Source organism: Mycetomoellerius zeteki, unplaced genomic scaffold (assembly GCF_001594055.1).
Source record: "Mycetomoellerius zeteki isolate Tzet28-1 unplaced genomic scaffold, Tzet1.0 scaffold19, whole genome shotgun sequence".
Lineage (NCBI taxonomy): Eukaryota > Metazoa > Arthropoda > Insecta > Hymenoptera > Formicidae > Mycetomoellerius > Mycetomoellerius zeteki.
In genome coordinates this window covers 12,272-31,274 of record NW_017256854.1, presented here as the reverse complement: position 1 = coordinate 31,274, position 19,003 = coordinate 12,272, and the positions used below count along the sequence as shown (strand labels likewise).

The window sequence follows — 19,003 nt, the reverse complement described above, 5'->3', positions numbered from 1 at the left end:
TATATATATATATTATATGTATATCCAATCAAAAATATATTCATATGCATTTTCCTACCATAATTTGTAATAATCTTTGAAAATTACAATATCTAACTTTGTAATGATTTGGATTTTATTTGTACATAAATTTGACGCATTAAAATATTATTTAATTATACTGTACGAATATAATAAACACTATAATTTTATAAGGAGTGCTATTTCATAGATTAAAATTAATCTAACTAATATCTAAATTGCTTGATGTATTATATACATTTAGATAACGCCAATGATCGGTAAAAGTTAGATGTTACGAATACAATATATATTCTTAATTTTTAAATTTTAATTATCTCAGATGTGATTGTGCACCGAAACATTCGGACATTAACCACAATCGATCTGAGACGCTAATAATATAAATATGTTGAGGAGCCGAAACATTCGGATATTCCTATATATAAAAATAATCCCCCCTAAATTAATTCGGTAAAGAACTTTTTGCGAAGAATATTACGTCAGCCAGCTTTCGAACCTGGGACTTCACCGCGATCATTGGCGCTCTCTAAACGTATGTATATATTGTACATTTGTACGATCGGATCATAATTCTTATTTGCTTGATTTACTCTTTTGATCGAATTGAAATTAACAAGTACTTTATAAGTTATACATGAACGAGAAATTATTGTTAATTAGGTGACTTTTTTTGTTTTTCATATACAAAAAAATAAGATACTGAGAGTTAAACGTTACCACTGCAATAATTTGTCCATCATCTCTCAATAAAAATTTAATTAAATCTATATTGATAACACTAAAACTTGAATAAAAAATATGCAATTTGCATTTCACGAACTGTTCAAATCAATTTTGAGCATTAAATTTACCCTAAAAGTTATTCGTACAATTTTTTACAAATATTGATTTGACATAAAGGTTCTATTATAAAAGTTAATCCAAACGAGAAACATATAAGATATAAATTAGCCGATGATTCATTAATATTAGCTATTTAACATATTTTATTTTTAATGAAAAGCCAATTAAACTTAAATTGCATGATATATTTGATATGAAACACAATTTTATTAATTTGTATGTTAGTGTAGTACATTTCAACAAATAAAGTCTTAAAATCTTATTTATTAATATACGTGGAACAAGATTTGTATTTGATATACATGGATAGGATGTATATATTATTTTTCAAAAATAAAAACGTTGGACAATTACACTCATAGCGATATAGTATTCAACACATAAAGATCTAAAGTTTTCAAAATTCTTAGACGCATTTGTATTAATTAAATTGCTTGTGTATAATTAATTGCATCTGTCTTGCTGTCGCAAGAATGCGCCATGATCAAAAATTGTATTAAGATTAATAGATACATGGAAACGCTACTCACCATCTGAAAGCAAAACATGAAATACATAAATAATACATACTTAATTAGGGGTTATTTTTAATCACTCACCATAGTGATCAACGTTGCATCTATAGTGAGACCTTTCGCGGAAAATGTATTATCGCAATGCAATATTTGCAGAGAGAATAAATTTAACTGCAACAACAAATCAAAAGGTATTAAATGTGAAAATTATAAAACAGAAATAATAAATATAAACCAGTTAAATATAAATTATTTCGATCTGATATATAAAAATCGCGACATGTTTGTAAAAAACTTTTAAACCAAAGTGAGATTCTTTTTTACTACCTCATCCTTGATTTGTATGTTGCTAATGCTGTTAAGCACATCGTGAATGGTAGTGCCAATTTTTATCGCTTCATTTTTGCTGGTTTCACAAGCCCACACTATCAATGCTAACCTTGTGAAATAATATATTAATACTGATATGAAAAATACGTTATGAATCCTGTCTCGATTCAAGGATATCCCATTTTGCCATTGTATTACATTGAAATACACGTAGAATATTATCTGCTTGAAGGACAACGCTATGGTAGCCAGAAGATGCAGACTGAAAATCATGTTAAGCATCTTCACTGTGTCACATATCATCAGATGCTGTTTCTTTAAAGCCTTAAGTTTTATCAGCAACGGATGCCTCTGCTCATGATAGATCCATCTAGGAATATTATTTATCACGATCTCCCCCAAATTCTCTAGATTATCGTTGATTTCCTTGAAACACGCCTTTAAGACACAAACGCAATTTATGTATAGCATATCCATTTGAAATGCTATAAAGTTGATGAAAACTCTGAACGTTTCCAGTAAACCGAAAACCATAATTTCAGAATCTAAGAAATGTAATGTTAACATTAGCCAAAAATGAAAGCAAGAACCGAAAACGTCCTTAGCGTGTATTAATTTGGATAGTTTTTGATATGATTTCTGGGGCAATTTCGAAGAAATATCTGATACAGTCTGTAGTAAACGCATTCGCGGACCGCTAAAAGCATAAGAGATGATCGCTAGAAACAATCCATATAAATAGGAAAAGTTCATCCAGATAATCTTAATTACATCTATCCTGATTTTTTCAGAGAGATTGAGTTTATATAACATTGTCAATTCATAAACACAGATTACGCAGAAAATAATAGTCCATAGAATATAACGCGGTTTAGAAATTTCAAAAGACGTAGCCTTAATTCTGTATGGGAATATTCCGAGAATTTTGCTTATGATAAAGTTGGGATACATCAAAGATTGAAAATCGGTGGCATAGAACAACATCCACTTTTCTCTTTTCGTTTTGGTCCTTGACTTGGCTTTGAAATTTCTACGACATATTAAATATAATTAACAAATTATCGTGAGAAAACAACTATTTAATATATTAGTAAGAGTTTCTGCTTAAATTTATTCAGTACTTTATCATTTTTTATGCACTTTAATACAAGTCAGAAACTTCTATGTGTAGTCTTCAACTTATAATTTTCCGCCACAATTATACATGAATTGGCACTAGTCTTATCTGTTTATGTTCTGCGATTGAGTTAAATTAAATTTAAAGCTGCAGATAGTTGCTGCGTCGAGTAGTAAGTCATGACTAAAAGTTATTTGTCAGCTACAAAGTAACATCGACGTCTTATACGATTATTATTTATGATCTTTTAGAATTTAAAAACATGTAATAAAGTAATTTTTACGTACGGATTATCACTTAGCACATCTAAATTGGGAATAATATGCTGAAAGCATCGATATTACATAAAATAAAAATTATTCTATTTAATTGGAATACTTGATATTTTTTCCATAATATTGATATTTTTTTGGAATCTTCATCGATTAATGTAATAACAATTTTTATAGCTAACAGTCTTGATCTTTAATGTGATCTGTATTATTTTCTCTCTTAATATAAATACATTAATATATATATACATTTAATAATATATTCATATGCATTTTCCTACCATAATTTGTAGATAATGATAATTGAAAATTACAATATCTAATTTTGTAATGGTATAAATGTTACTTGTACATAAATTTTACACATTAAGATATGATTAAATTGTGCTGTGTGCATTTCAAGAATTACTAATTTCGATGATGCTATTTCGTAGATTAAAATGTAACAAATTTCTAAATTGCCTGACGTATTGCTTTGATCGATGTGAAATTAATAAGTACTTTATAAATATATAAATGAGAAATTTTTAGCTAGTTGATTTTTTGTTTTTTGTGTACAAGAAATAAGATACTAAACATTAAACGTTACCATTGTAATAATTCATCTATCATCTCTCAATGAAAATTTAATTCAATGTATATTAACAATTGAAACTTGAATAAGAAATATGCAAATTGCATTTAATAAATTGTTTAAATTTTAAGCGTTAAATTTACCTTAAAAGTTATTCGAACTATTTTTGATAAAAATTGATTTGACAAAAGTTTCTAAGAATTAATCAATATCAGAATCATATAAGATGTAGATTAGCTGATGATTAATTAATATTAGCTATTTAACATATTTTTTTTTTAATGAAAGCACATTAACTGATAAGTTGCATTATATATTTAACATGAAATACATTTTTATTAATTTATATATTAGTATGGTACATTTAAACAAGTAAAATTTCAAAATCTTATTTTTTATTATACATATTATTATTATATATGGTACAAGATTTTTATTTGGCATGCATGGATAGGACATACATATATATGATTTTTTAAGAATAAAATCGTTAGACAATTATATTCACAGCGATAAAATATTCAATATATAATGATTAAAAGTTTTTAATATTCTCAAACTCCTTTGTAATAATTAAATTGCTTGTGTATAATTAATTACATCTGTCTAGTTGTCGCAAGAATGCGTTATGATCAAAAATTGTATTAAGATTAATAGATACGTGGAAACGCTACTCACCATCTGAAAGCAAAACATGAAATACATAAATAATACATACTTAATGAGGGATTATTTTTAATAACTCACCGCAGTAAGCAACGTTGCATCTATAGTGAAACCTATCGCGGAGAATTTATTATTGCAATGCAATATTTGCAAGGAGAACAAATTTAACTGCAAGAACAAATTAAAACATAATAAATGTGAAAATAGTATAACAGAAATGATAAGTTTAAATTAGTTAAATATTAATTAGTTTTAGATCTAATGTATAAAGAAGGCGACATATCTGTAAAAAATTTTAACTTATGTGAAATTCTTTATTACCTCATCTTTTATTTGTACATCGCTGGTGCTGTTATGTATATCGTGAATGGTAGTACCAATTTTTATCGCTTCATTTTTGCCAGTTTCGCAAGCCCACACTATTAATGTAAATCTTGTAAAGTAATATAATACGATTGATATGAAATATGCATTATAAATCCTATCTTGATTCAAAGATATCCCATTTTGCCATTGTATTACATTGAAATACACGTAGAATATTATCTGCTTGAAGGACAACGCTATGGTAGCCAGAAGATACAGACTGAAAATCATGTTAAGCATCTTCACTGTGTCACTTATCGTCAGATGCTGTTTCTTCAAAGCCTTAAGTTTTATCAGCAACGGATGCCTCTGCTCATGATAGATCCATCTAGGAATATTATTTATCACGATCTCTCCCAGATTCTCCAGATTATCGTTGATTTCCTTGAAACAGGCCTTTAAGACACAAACGCAATTTATGTACAGCATTTCCATTTGAAATCCCAACGAGATGACGAAAACCCTGAACATTTCGAGTAAACCGAGAACCATCATTTCAGAATATAAGGAATATGATATTAACGCTAACCAGAAATGAAAGAGAAAACCGAAGATGTCCTTAGTGTGTATTAATTTGGATAGTTGTTGATATGACTTCTGGGGCAATCTCGAAGAAATATCTGATATAGTCTGAAGTAAACGCATTCGCGGACCGATCAGGGAATAAGAGATGATCGACGAAAACAATCCTAATAAAAAGGAGAAATTCAACGATATAATTCTAGGCACATCAATCTTGATTTTTCCAGAGAAATTGAGTTCATACAACATTGTCAACTCATAAACACAGATTATACAGAGAATAAAAGTCCATAGAATGTAACGTGGTTTCGAAGTTTCAAAAGACGAAGCCTTAATTCTGTATGGAAATATTCCAAGAATTCTGCTTATGATAAAGTTGGGATGCATCAAAGATTGAAAATCGATGGCATGGAACAACATCCACCTTTCTCTTTTCGTTTTGGCCTTTGACTTGACTTTGAAATTTCTACGACATGTTAAATATAATTAACAAATTGTCATGAGGAAACAACACTTTAATATAAACGGTTTCTGCTTAAATTTATTAAGTACTTTATCATTTTTTTGGACTTTATCGTTAATACAAGCCAGAAACTTCTTCAATTTCGAACTTTCCACCACAAATATACATGAATTGGGACTAGTCTTATCTGTTTATGTGCTGCGATTGAATTAAATTAAATTTAAAGCTGCAGACAGTTTCTACGTCGAGTAGCAAGTCGTGACTAAAAGATTATTTGTTAGCTATGAAGTAACATCGACACCTTATGATGTTTATTTACGACTTTTTAATATATAAAGGCATGTAATGAAGTAATTTCCAACATATGAATTATCATTTAGTACATCTAAATTGAGAATAATATGCTTGAAAGCATCGATATTACATAAAATAAAAATTATTCTATTTAATTGGAATACTTGATATTTTTACCACACATTGATACCTTTTTGGAGTCCTCATCGGTTAATGTAATAACAACTTTGACATCTAACAATCTTGATCTTCAATGTAATTTTTATTTTAGTTTTTAATATGAAAACATTTATACATATGTATTTATTCAAAAATATATTCATATGCATTTTTCTATCATAATTTGTTATGACAATTGAAAATTATAATATCTAATTTTGTGATGATTTGAATTTTATTTATACATAAATTTTAGACATTAAAATATTTTGGATGAAATATTGTTGTCCGGATTGTGTTGTGGTTGGTATCAAATATTGTACAACCAAGTTTGGATAAGAATGAACGTCTTTATTACGAGTGCGTCAGATTATACAGCAACTTTACTTGCGACAAAAGCCGGTAGAGAAGTGCCGCTTATTTCCCGCGATTACTTGCTTGATCTCTCGATCAGAAAAACACTATTGTTTTTCAGGTGTTCGAGACGGCTTCGAAATCTAGATTTAAAATGTACGCGATCCTTCGGCTTAGTTTCCTTGCCTACGCGAGATGCATTTCATTTCTCTTTATGGCGGCTTACAGCATGTGTGATATTGCACTTGACTGCAATGTCGGACTATTTAATACATAATAAATTCTAATAAATTTAATTTAATACGTCGCTAATTATTATGTGATTTCGTTTATGTTATACCGCTTACGTTCGTCGATTTAATCGTCTCGTGCATGTCTCTGTGTTGTCCTTTTTCTCAACCTCGAACAGCTGAGCAGGTCTTCTATGTTCGCGTGTATTCTCTCGCGATTCCGAGAATACGATATTCTCATGATGAAAATTATTTATTTAAAAAATGAATTTTCAGTTGGGATAATGACAATATAATCGCCACAATATTATCAAATTGTGCTGTGCGCATTTTTAGAAGCACTAATTTCGTTATGAGTGCTATTTCCTAGATTAAAATTGATCTAACGACTATCTAAATTGCTTGATGTATTCTTTTGATCGATGTGAAATTAATAAGTACTTTAAAAGTATATGAATGAGAAATTTTTAGTTAGTTGAGTTTTTTGTTTTTCATGTACAAAAAATAAGATACTAAACATTAAACTTTATCACTGCAATAATTCGTCCATCGTGTCTCAATACAAATTTAATTGAATCTATATTGATAACTGAAACTTGAATAAGAAATATGCAATTTGCATTTAACGAACTGTTTAAATAAATTTTAAGCGTTAAATTTACCTTAAGAATTATTCGTACTATTTTCGATAAATGCTGATTTGATAAAAAAGTTCTACGAATTAATCGAGACGAGAAACATGTAAGATATAAATTAGCTGATGATTCATTAACATTAGTTATTTGACATATACAATTTTTGACGAAAGAACAATTAAACTGTTAAGTTTCGTGATTGTATATTTGATATGAAACATATTTTTATTAATTTACGTACTAGTGTGGTACATTTAAACAAATAAAGTGTTAATTATTAAAATTTTATTTATTATTACACATATTTATTATTACCTACACATAGTACATGATTTTTTTGTGGCATTCATGGGTAGGACGTATATATGATTTTTTAAGAATAAAAACGACAATATATTCACAGCGATAAAATATTCAACACATAATGATCAAAAGTTCTCAATATTCTCAAATGCCTTTATAATAATTAAATTGCTTGTGTATAATTAATTGCATCTGTATTGCTGTCGCAAGAATGCGTTATGATCAAAAATTGTATTAAGATTAATAGATACGTGGAAACGCTACTCACCATCTGAAAGCAAAACATAAAATACATAAATAATGCATACTTCATTAGGGATTATTTTTAATCACTCACCGCAGTGAGCAACGTTGCATCTACAGTGAAACCTTTCGCGGAGAATTTATTATTGCAATGCAATATTTGCAAGGCGAACAAATTTAACTGCAAGAACAAATCAAAAGATAATAAATGTGAAAATAGTGCAATAAAAATGATAAGTTTAAATTAGTTAAATATAAATTATTTTTATATCTAATATATTAAGATCGCGACATATTTGTAAAAAAACTTTTAAACTAATGTGAAATTCTTCTTTACTACCTCATCTTTGATTTGTACATCGCTGATGCTGTTAAGTATATCGTGAATGATAGTGCCAATTTTTATCGCTTCATTTTTGCCAGTTTCGCAAGCCCACACTATTAATGTAAATCTTGTAAAGTAATATATTATGATTGATATGAAATATGAATTATAAATCCTGTCATGATTCAAGAATATCCCGTTTTGCCATTTTATTACATCGAAATACACGTAGAATATTATCTGTTTGAAGGACAACGCTATGGTAGCCAGAAGATGCAGACTGAAAATCGTGTTAAGCATCTTCACTGTGTCACTTATCATCAGATGCTGTTTTTTCAGAGCCTTAAGTTTGTTCAGCAAGAATGGATGTCTCTGCTGATGATAGATCCATCTAGGAATATTATGCATTATGAGCTTTCGCAGATTCTCCAGATTATCGTTGATTTCCTTGAAATAGGCCTTTAAGACACAAACGCAATTTATGTACAGCATATCCATTTGAAATCCCAACAAGCTGATGAAAACTCTGAACATTTCGAGTAACCCGAAAACCATCTTTTCGGAATATGAGAGGTATAATGTTAACATTAGCCAAAAGTGAAAGAAAAAACCGAAAATGTCCTTAGCGTGTATTAATTTGGATAGTTTTCGATATGACTTCTGGGGCAATCTCGGAGAAATATCTGATATAGTCTGAAGTAAACGCATTCGTGGACCGCTCAAGGCATAAGAAATGACCGCTAAGAATAATCCATATAAAAAGTAGAAATTCAAATATATCATCCTAGGTACATCAATCCTGACTTTTCCAGAGAGGTTGAGTTTATACAACATTGTCAACTCATATACACAGATTACGCAGAAGATAATAGTCCATAGAATATAACGCGGTTTAGAAGCTTCAAAAGACGACGCCTTAATTCTGTATGGAAATATTCCAAGAATTTTGCTTATGATAAAGTTGGGATACATCAAAGATTGAAAATCAGTAGCATGGAACAATCTCCACCTTCTTCCTTTTGTCTTGGCCCTTGACATGACTTTGAAATTTTTAAGAAAAATTAAATATAATTAACCAATTGTCGTGAGAGAAGGACAATCCATACATTAGTAATGCTTGCTGCTTAAATTTATTAAGTACTTTATCACTTCTATGCACTTCGCAGCGTTAATATAATCCAGAAACTCTTAAGAGTAGTCTTCAATTTCGATCTGTCCACCAAAAATATATATGAAAAAGCATACACATTGCAGTCTTATCTGTTTATGTGCTGTGATTGCGTTAAATTAAATTTAAAGCTGCCGATAGTTGCTGCGTCGAGTGGCAAGTAGTGACTAAAATGTTATTTTTTAGCTGTGAAGTAACAACGACGTCTTTTGATTACTATTTATGACCTTTTAGAATATAAAGACATGTTATGAAATAATTTCTAACATATGGATTATCATTTAGCGCATCTAAATTGGAATAATATGCAAGGCAGAAAGGCGTTGATATAACAAAATAAAAATTACTTCATTTAAAGGGATCCTATAGGGGTCCTGTTTTACTATAGTTGCGTTTTAGGAGAAATTTCCGAATTGGCTTCACGGATTGCAAAATTTTTTTTACAGAATTAAAGAATAATGAATAAAGAAAAATTGTTTAAATCAATTTTAAGTGTTAAATTTACGTTACAAATCTTTCGTACTATTTTTCATAAATATTGATTTGACAAAAAGGTTCTAAGGATTAATCGATACGAGAAACATATAAGATATAAATTAGCCGATGATTCATTAATATTAGCTATTTAACATATTTTATTTTTAATGAAAAGACAAGTAAACTGTTAAATTGCATGATATATTTGATATGAAACATGTTTTTATTAATTTGTATATTAGTGTGATACATTTGAACAAATAAAGTCTTAAAATCTTATTTATTAATACACGTGGTGCAAGATTTTTATTTGGCATACATAGATAGGATGGATATATGATTTTTTAAAAATAAAAACTTTGGCAATTGTACTCATAACGATATTCAACGCATAAAGGTCAAAAATATTCAAAATTCTCAAACGCATTGTATTAATTAAATTGCTTGTGTATATTTAATTGTATCTGTCTTGCTGTCGCAAGAATGTGTCATTATCAAAAATTGTATTAAGATTAATAGATACGTGCAAACGCTACTTATCACCTAAAAGCAAAACATGAAATACATAAATAATACATACTTAATTAAGGAATATTTTTAATCACTCACCGCAGTGAGCAACGTTGCATCTACAGTGACAGCTTTCACGGAGAATGTATTATCGCAATGCAATATTTGCAATGAGAACAAATTTAACTGCAACAACAAATCAAAAGGTATTAAATGTGAAAATTATAGAACCGAAATGATAAATATAAATCAGTTAAATATAAATTATTAAGGTCCGATATATAAATATCGCAACATATTTGTTAAAAAGCTTTTAAAGTGAAATTTTTTTACTACCTCATCTTTAATTCGCATATCGCTGATGCTGTTAAGCACATCGTGAACGGTAGTGCAAATTTTTATTGCTTGGTTCTTGCTGGTTTCGCAAGCCCACGCTATCAACATTAATCTTATAATGTAATGCGCCAGGAATGATATGAAATTTGCACTGTAAATCTTATCTTGATTCAAGGATATCCCATTTTGCCAATGTACTACATTGAAATACAAGTAGAATACTATCTGCTTGAAGCATTGGGCTATGGTAGCGAGAATTTGCGGACTAAAGATTACGTTTAGCATCTGCACTGTGTCGCTGATCATTAAATGCTGTTTCTTTACAGCCTTAAGTTTCATTAACAAGAACGGATATCTCTGCTGGTGATGGATCCATGTGGGAGTATTGTTCATCATGAGCTCCCGCAGATTCTCTATATTATCGTCAATTTCCTTGAAACAGGCTTTTACGACACTAACGCAATTTATGTATAGCATATCGATTTGGAACGCCAATAAGGTGGTATACAGTATGTTCACTTGAACTAAAAGTGTGAAATTTAATCCAGAATATACGAAATACATGAACGCTAACCAGAAATGAAAGAAAAAACCGAAAATGTCCTTAGCGTGTATTAGTTTGGACATTTTCTGATATGACTGCTGAGGCAGTTTCGAAGAAATATCTGATACAGTTCGAAGTAACCGCATTTGCGGACCGCTCAAGATATAAGAGCTGACTGTCAAAAATATTTCATATATAATAGAGAAATTGATTGAAATAAATTTGGGTATGTCAGTCTTGTTTTTCTCAGAGAGATTAAATTTATACAACACTATCAACTTATAAACACAAATTACGCAGATAGTAATAGTCCACAGAATATAACGCGGTTTAGAAATTTCAAAAGACGAAGCCTTAATCCTGTATGGAAATATTCCTAGAATTTTACTTAAAGTAAAATTGGGATACATCAAGGATTGAAAATCCATAGCATGGAACAACCTCGATCTTTTTCTTTTCGTTTTGGACTTTGAATTGATTTTGAAATTTCTGCGATAAATTAAATGCAATTAACAAATTGTCATGAAAGAACAATCTAATAAATTAGTAATGGTTATTATTTAAATTAATTAATTACTTTATCATTGTTTATGCACTTTAGCCTTATTGCAAAAGCTCCTTTTCTAAGTGCAATTTTCAATTTCGAACTTTCCACCACAAATATATAAATTGGTATGCACTAGTTTAGTCTGTTTATGGACTCAGAACTAATTAATTTAATTTAAAAGTACAGATAGTTGCTGCATCGAATAGCAAGTCATGACTGAAAGGCCATTTGTCAGCTATGAAGTAACAACGACGTTTTTCGATCATTATTTATGACCTTCTAGAAAATAAAGACATGTAATAAAGTAATTTCTATTATACATATTATCATTTAACACATCTAAAGTGGGTATTGTGCAAACCAGTAAGCATCGATATTACATAAAATACAAATTATTCTATTTAGTTATATACTTGACATTTCTGTCACAACATTGATATTTTTTTTTAAGTTTCCATCGGTTAATGAAATAACAATTTTTATATGTAATAATCTTGATCTTTTTAATGTGATCTTTATCGTAATTTTTAGTACAAAAACATCTGTATATGTGTATATGCGATCGAAAGTATATGGTTATTTATATATATTTTCCTATCATAATTTATAATGATATTTGAAAATAATAATATTTAAATTTGTAATAAATTGAACTTCATTGTTACATAAATTTTACACATCAAATATTATTAAATTGCACTGTACGCATTTCAGAAGCACTAATATCGTAATGAAAACTATATATAATAAAGAAAGCTCACGTTAAAAAATCATGTTATCATGCAAAAACAATAGTATTACTTTAATAAGTAATAATCTAACTAATTATATTTACAAAATTTTAGAATTTTAATTGAAATTTTCTTGTAAGTCTAAAAAATTAATTAGTACGTCACAGTAGATATATATAATATTATATGAAATTATTTTAAAATGATACTTGAGCAACAATAAAAATGAAATAGAAAATTGAGTAGTAAAAAAGTGTGAATCTGCTCATTACGATAATGTATTATGTTTCTCAACAAAAATTTCATCAAATTATCAAACAAAACTTGAATTGCAAATACACTTTCGATAAATAGTTAAATTATATGTTAAACATAAAATACATTTCAAAAATAATTATATTATTTATGTAATGAAGGATAATGTGAAATAATTTAATTAAAATAAAACTAAATTAATTAAATTATTAGATAAAGAGGCAGTTAAAGATACTGTAAGATTTTAAGATATTGTAAGATTTATAAATTCTTTTTCTAGTTACAAAATTGACGTAACTATGATTTTATTACTTTTGCTAAAAAGTAGTGTTTTATACATATAATATTTGTGTGTATAATGTACGTGTGTATAGTATATATATATATATAAATATATATTAAAGGGTGGTGTCCATCTTTACTCTTGAAGAAAAATTTTTTTTCGAATTTTTTTCGCGACGCTCCTCAAAATAGTTTCAATCAAACCAATGGTTCCAAACCAAATTTACTAATAAATAATAAGTTATTAGAACTTATTAGGTATATCATATATTTTTCTTTTGTTTTTAAATTGCTTGAATAATTAAAGATCATTTTGTCTTGACAAAAGTGTAATCGAAGTAGTTCAAAGGTTTTATAATTAAAAAAAATAACATTTTTTGTAATCTGTTACGGATAACATCTGATAAATGTAGGTTTATATTTCTATATATATTTATTTTATTTTTTATCTTTGTGGTTAGTCATATCTTATAATATCTTAATGTAAATGGCTTTACATACTTTGTTTCATAAATGACTTCTACATTTTATTCTGTTAAGAAATAAAAAATAGTTGGAAATAATTTTAAAAATTGTTGGAATTTATTAATAATTATAACAAATAGTGTATCTCTTAATTTTTACTTGTCTAATATACAAATGTACAAATCGCTTAAAGCTTCTTGTATACATTTGTATGATGAATGCGGTAATTACTGCCATGCAATATCTTCGAAATATAAGAATTATAAAACATTTTACTAAATCTAAAGATTGTGTGTGTGTGTGTGTGTGTGTATTAGACTAAATAGTTTTAATGACTCAACTGAATAGTTTTGATATAAAGGAATTATATGCCTTATTTTTTGCTCAGTTTAATTGAAAGCTGAAGTAAAATGACGAGTAGGCATTATATAATCCTTTTTTTTTACAAGTTTAACATATTCTTCTTTTATAAATAATAAGTGTTAAATATTTTTGATAAAGCAGTAAATCTTTATTGCTCTAAAATACATATTTATTTAAAAGTTTCAGAAGCAAGGAGGATTTCACAATATTTTAATAAAAATAGATTTTAAACAAAAAAAGTAGTTTCCGACGATTATTTAATAGTGATAAGAAAACAAGCATTAACAATGAAAAAAATTCCTAAGGATTATAATTGTGAAAAAATTTACTACGTAATTCATTCTTGCAGTGTTATAATACATATAATTTTGTATCTTGAAGATCTACAGCCGAATTTGTGCTTACTGATATCACTGATATCATTAAAACAAGAAATTAATAAAACTTACATTTGTGTCACTTTAATGCCAATCATTATTATTATAGAACGATATGTTATCTCGGACAGAATTTGAGAATGACATGAATTACATATATTTTTATTTTGAAATAAAGTATATTTTATATAAAATTTATATAATTTTTTAATATTTTCATTACTTTGTTTTAATTTTAATTAACAAGATTATTTAAGATACAATATTTAATGAATAGAAAGAGAAACATTTCGTAGAAATGTATTTAGTACGTTAATATATTTAAAAAATATTAAAAATTTATTTGTAATTGATTATTGATATATGTAATAGAAAATTTTCAAACAATTTTTCTATACATGTATACAAAGTGCTTCTGGACAAACGTAAAACATGTGATAATTTAATGTTACGATGATAAAGAAGAGGGTTTTCCAAAATTTAGAAAGGGATTCTTCTCTCTTTTTTTCTATTATATCTGCTTTTAATTAAGTCATTTGGATATTGCTTGCAGCCTTTCCATCGCAAGAATGTGTCATGATCATAAATTGGGTCAAAATTAATATATACGTCGTAACGCTACCCGTCATCTAAAAATAAAGAAAAAGTAAATAGTATTTATTTTATTAAGGCAAATGATTTATTACTTACCGCAGCAAGAAGCGTCGCGTTCATAGAAAGACCTTTCGTGGAAAGTATATTTTTGCAATGCATTATTTGCAAAGAAAATAGATTCAACTGCAATGTTAGGTCGTGAGATAAGGAATTGGAAAACATAATTATATGAGCTAAGCAAATTTAATGTATATAAAATTTCATTAATATAGTATTTTAATAGAATGGAGAACATTTTTATAGCAGAAAATATATCATTACATTTTTTCTACCTCTTCTTTGATTTGCTCATCGCTGATGCGGTTAAGTACATCATGTACAGTGGTGCTAATCTCTAATGCTTGATTCTTGTTGGTTTCACAAGTCCATACTATCAATATTATTTTAAAAAGTTCGTATCCTATAGACATTAGGAAGAACACGTCATCAATCTCATCTTCCAGAATAAAGGACAGCCCATCTTGCCATTGCATCATATGTTTATACAATTCGAAAGTGATTTCAGTAAAGGTCAAGGCTAAAGTAGCAAGAAGCTGTGGACTGAAAATTATGTTCAACATTTTCACTGTATTGCTGACTGTTAAATGCTGCTTTTTCAGGATCCTGAGTTCTATCAACAGGAACTGACTCCTTTGCATGTGGTGAATTAAACTGGGAACACATGGCTTTATATCGTTTATCATAATCTTTTGCATATGTATCAGATTGTTGTTGATTCTCTCGAAACAGGTCTTCAATATACAAACGTAATTCATATATTGCATATCCATATTATACACCACCAGGTTCATGTATATTGATAACGCAGAGAAAATAGAATAGCTGCGTACTCTGTAAGAAAACACGCATGACTGCATGATTAAGAAAAAACAGCCCAAAATATCCTTTATGTGGATCCATTTACACAGCTTCTTATATGATTCTGGAGGTAAATACGAAGAGATCTCCAGCATAGCATGTAGCACGCGCATTCTTGGTCTGCTTAAAACGTACGTAATAAATGTAATGAAACCACCGATTGTAAAGAAAGAGGTAGTCTCAAGAGTTCTTGTTACGTCTCTAAAGTTGATTGTTTTAGTAAAAATAATTTTATGAAGACATATTAGATCGACAATGCAGATGACACAGATAAGAAGGGTCGACAAAATGTAACGCTGTCTAGAAGTCTCAAAGGTCGAACCATTGATCTTATATGGAAATAATCCGAGGATGTGGCAAAAGACGAAATTAGGGTACATCAAAGACTGAAAGTCTGTGGCGTGAAATAGCTGCCACCTTTTCCACATTTTACTCTTGGTTTATTTTTGGAACAATGAGTTGAACATCGTCGAAATATTATAGAGAATAGTTTAAGTGATAAATTACAGTCTAAGATTATTAATCACATTATCTATATACTTTAGCATTTATGCAAACTCTCGAAAGCTCTATTATAAATATACAACTATTCAACCGGTCTTTCAATGATAAATACATACAACATTGTATGCTCATTCGATGCACACTCCTTATTGTCAAATTATATTTAACGATTTTCAATTTAAAACCGCAAGCAATTGCTAAGTCAAATAGCTAGACGGAACTGAAGGAATCGTATGTGAGACATAAAGTATCATAGCACTCTTCGATCGGTAAATATCATTTAAAAATACTATGTACAAAGTAATGATATGAAATTGCTATTACATTCAATTCGTGTACGTATCAATAATGATAGCAAATATTGCATTACGTTTATATGCATTAAAGTTTTTAAAAAATATTCATTATAATATAACGACTATCTAATTCTAAATTTTATAAAGGATATTTTTATGCTACGATTTATAAAGATATTTTATTCTTTATTTTATGTAATATATAAAATGTAATTTATTACAAAATACTTCTGAATTTATTATAAAATATCATACTCTCCTAATTTATGATAAAATATTGATGTGCACTTCCATTTACGGATAAAAAATATATTGTTATTAACGTTTATTTTTTTACTTTAATTTGTATAGGCAAATATAATGCTGTTATAAATGGTTTTTGCGTATTTGTTAAAACGTAATAATTTATATCTGATTTGTATATAATTATACATTAAAAATTTGTATAAAACTATATTATTTGCATTTTTAGAAACAATGATATCGTGAAATTTCAAAGATGAGAGGAACTTTACAATTTTGCAAGCAAACTGATAGAAAGAAAAGTAGTAATAAAAGTTAATTAACACTTTGCAGTAATAAAGAAAAAAGGTCAACTCAAAATTATATGTTGCGCCTTGCAATATCTAATTCATTTTTGCAATGCGTTCAAATATAGAATATTTATAGTTAGTTCGATGCAAAATTTTGTTGAAATAGATTTATTATAACAAATATACATTTAAAAATTACATTAATTAAAATAAAATATATTAAAATAATATTTATATATTGTTTGAAACTTTCTGTTAATATACGATATAAAATTTTTTTAAATGTTTTATTACATACACACACACACCCACACGCACACACACACACACACACACATAGATATGTATATGCTTAAATATAAAATACACAGCAGTTACATTCTACTTCTAACAATAAAAAAAATGCTTTTTCAGCGCTTAAGGACATAAACCGCACACGTTTGTTGATTATATTTATAATTTTTGTGTATTTATCATTTATTTCTACTTTCTTTTATTAGATTACTTCTATAATACTGATAGTTTTTCCATCACAGAAATGCGATGTGATTAAGAATTGTATTAAAATTAACAAATACGTGGTGATGCTACCCACCATCTAAAAGAAAAATAAAAAATAAATATATGTTTAATTATTTGACACAAATAATCGGCTACTCACCGCAGTGAGAAGCGTTGCATCCACAGTTAGACCTTTCGCGGAGAATGCATTTTTTCGCTGCAGTATTTGCACAGAAAATTGTTCCAACTATATAACATTAAAATAAATTAATAAAATTAATAAATAAAATAATAATAAATATAGAGCATTATGGGAAATATAATTATTAATCCAATAATTTAATATATAAAATACGGATTAGTATAGCATAATTAAATTACATGTTACTACCTCGTTTTTTATTTGCTTATCGCTGGTACTGTTAAGCAGATCGTGAACGGTGATGCCAATCTTTGTAGCTTGATCTTTACCGCCATCGCAAGCCCACACTATCAATACTATCTTCGTAATATAATATATCACGTTCAAGATGAAAAACCAGTACCAAAAGTATTCTTCTTCTTCAGCCATGAATACAACTATATAAAAGTACAGATTGAAAGTGATCTCAACGAAAGATATGACTATGGTGACGATGATCTGCAGACTGAAAATCATGTTAAGCATCTGCACTGTGTCGCTAACCATCAAATGTTGTTTCTTCAGGGCTTTAAGTTTCATCAATAGAAACGGATTCTTTTGTTCGTGGTATATCCGCCTGAGTAGATATGGCTTATCGCTCATTACTAGTTCTTGAACTTTCATCAAATTATCGTTAATTCTCTTAAAACAGACCTTCAATACACAAATGCAATTCATATACATCATGTCCATGTGAAACAACAACAAAGTAAGATACATTTCAAACATTGTTATGAAGATTGTTTTGAAAGGTATGTAAATGTAATATACAATTGTTATGATGACAAGAAGAAAGAAACCGAAGATATCCTTAACATGAATTAGTCTGGATAACTTTTCATACAATTTCGAGGGTAATTCCGAAGAGATCTCTAATACGGTTTGTAGTAAGAGCAGCCGTGGACGTCTCAAGACATACGTGACTATCGCTGTGAAACTACCAAGCACATAATAACTGTGACGCTCAAGAGAGCTAGGTACGCTTCTGTCTAAGATCATTCCAGAAATATGCAGTTTATATAAAATAATTATTTCGTAAATGCAGAAAGCGAAGATAATGATGGTTGATAGAATGTAATATGATTCTGAAGCTTCGAAAGTCGAATTGTTAATCTTGTATGGAAATATTCCAAGAATGCGGCAGAAGATGAAGCAAGGATACATTAAGGATTGAAAGTCCGTAGCG

At 28.4% G+C, this 19,003-nt stretch overlaps 2 protein-coding genes across 2 annotated transcripts in view; both read right to left on the bottom strand.

Annotated features, from left to right (window-relative positions):
* LOC108721978 (uncharacterized) overlaps window positions 1-5,199 on the bottom strand; it is a 7,300-nt gene extending 2,101 nt beyond the window's left edge. The window contains exons 1-8 of the mRNA XM_018446840.1: window positions 4,874-5,199; window positions 4,663-4,774; window positions 4,423-4,509; window positions 4,354-4,356; window positions 1,921-2,150; window positions 1,710-1,821; window positions 1,467-1,553; window positions 1,381-1,400 (exon numbers count right to left, since the gene is read on the bottom strand). Of these exons, the coding sequence (XP_018302342.1) occupies window positions 1,381-1,400; window positions 1,467-1,553; window positions 1,710-1,821; window positions 1,921-2,150; window positions 4,354-4,356; window positions 4,423-4,509; window positions 4,663-4,774; window positions 4,874-5,199 (977 nt within the window). The remainder of the gene's footprint in view (window positions 1-1,380; window positions 1,401-1,466; window positions 1,554-1,709; window positions 1,822-1,920; window positions 2,151-4,353; window positions 4,357-4,422; window positions 4,510-4,662; window positions 4,775-4,873) is intronic.
* Window positions 5,200-7,830: 2,631 nt separating this feature from the next.
* On the bottom strand, window positions 7,831-9,273 carry LOC108721977 (uncharacterized). The gene is made up of 3 exons (XM_018446839.1): window positions 8,251-9,273; window positions 8,005-8,091; window positions 7,831-7,938 (listed from the first exon to the last, which is right to left on the bottom strand). Exons 1-3 carry the CDS (start codon window positions 9,271-9,273, stop codon window positions 7,831-7,833), a joined length of 1,218 nt encoding a protein of 405 aa, XP_018302341.1.
* Window positions 9,274-19,003: the final 9,730 nt, after the last annotated feature.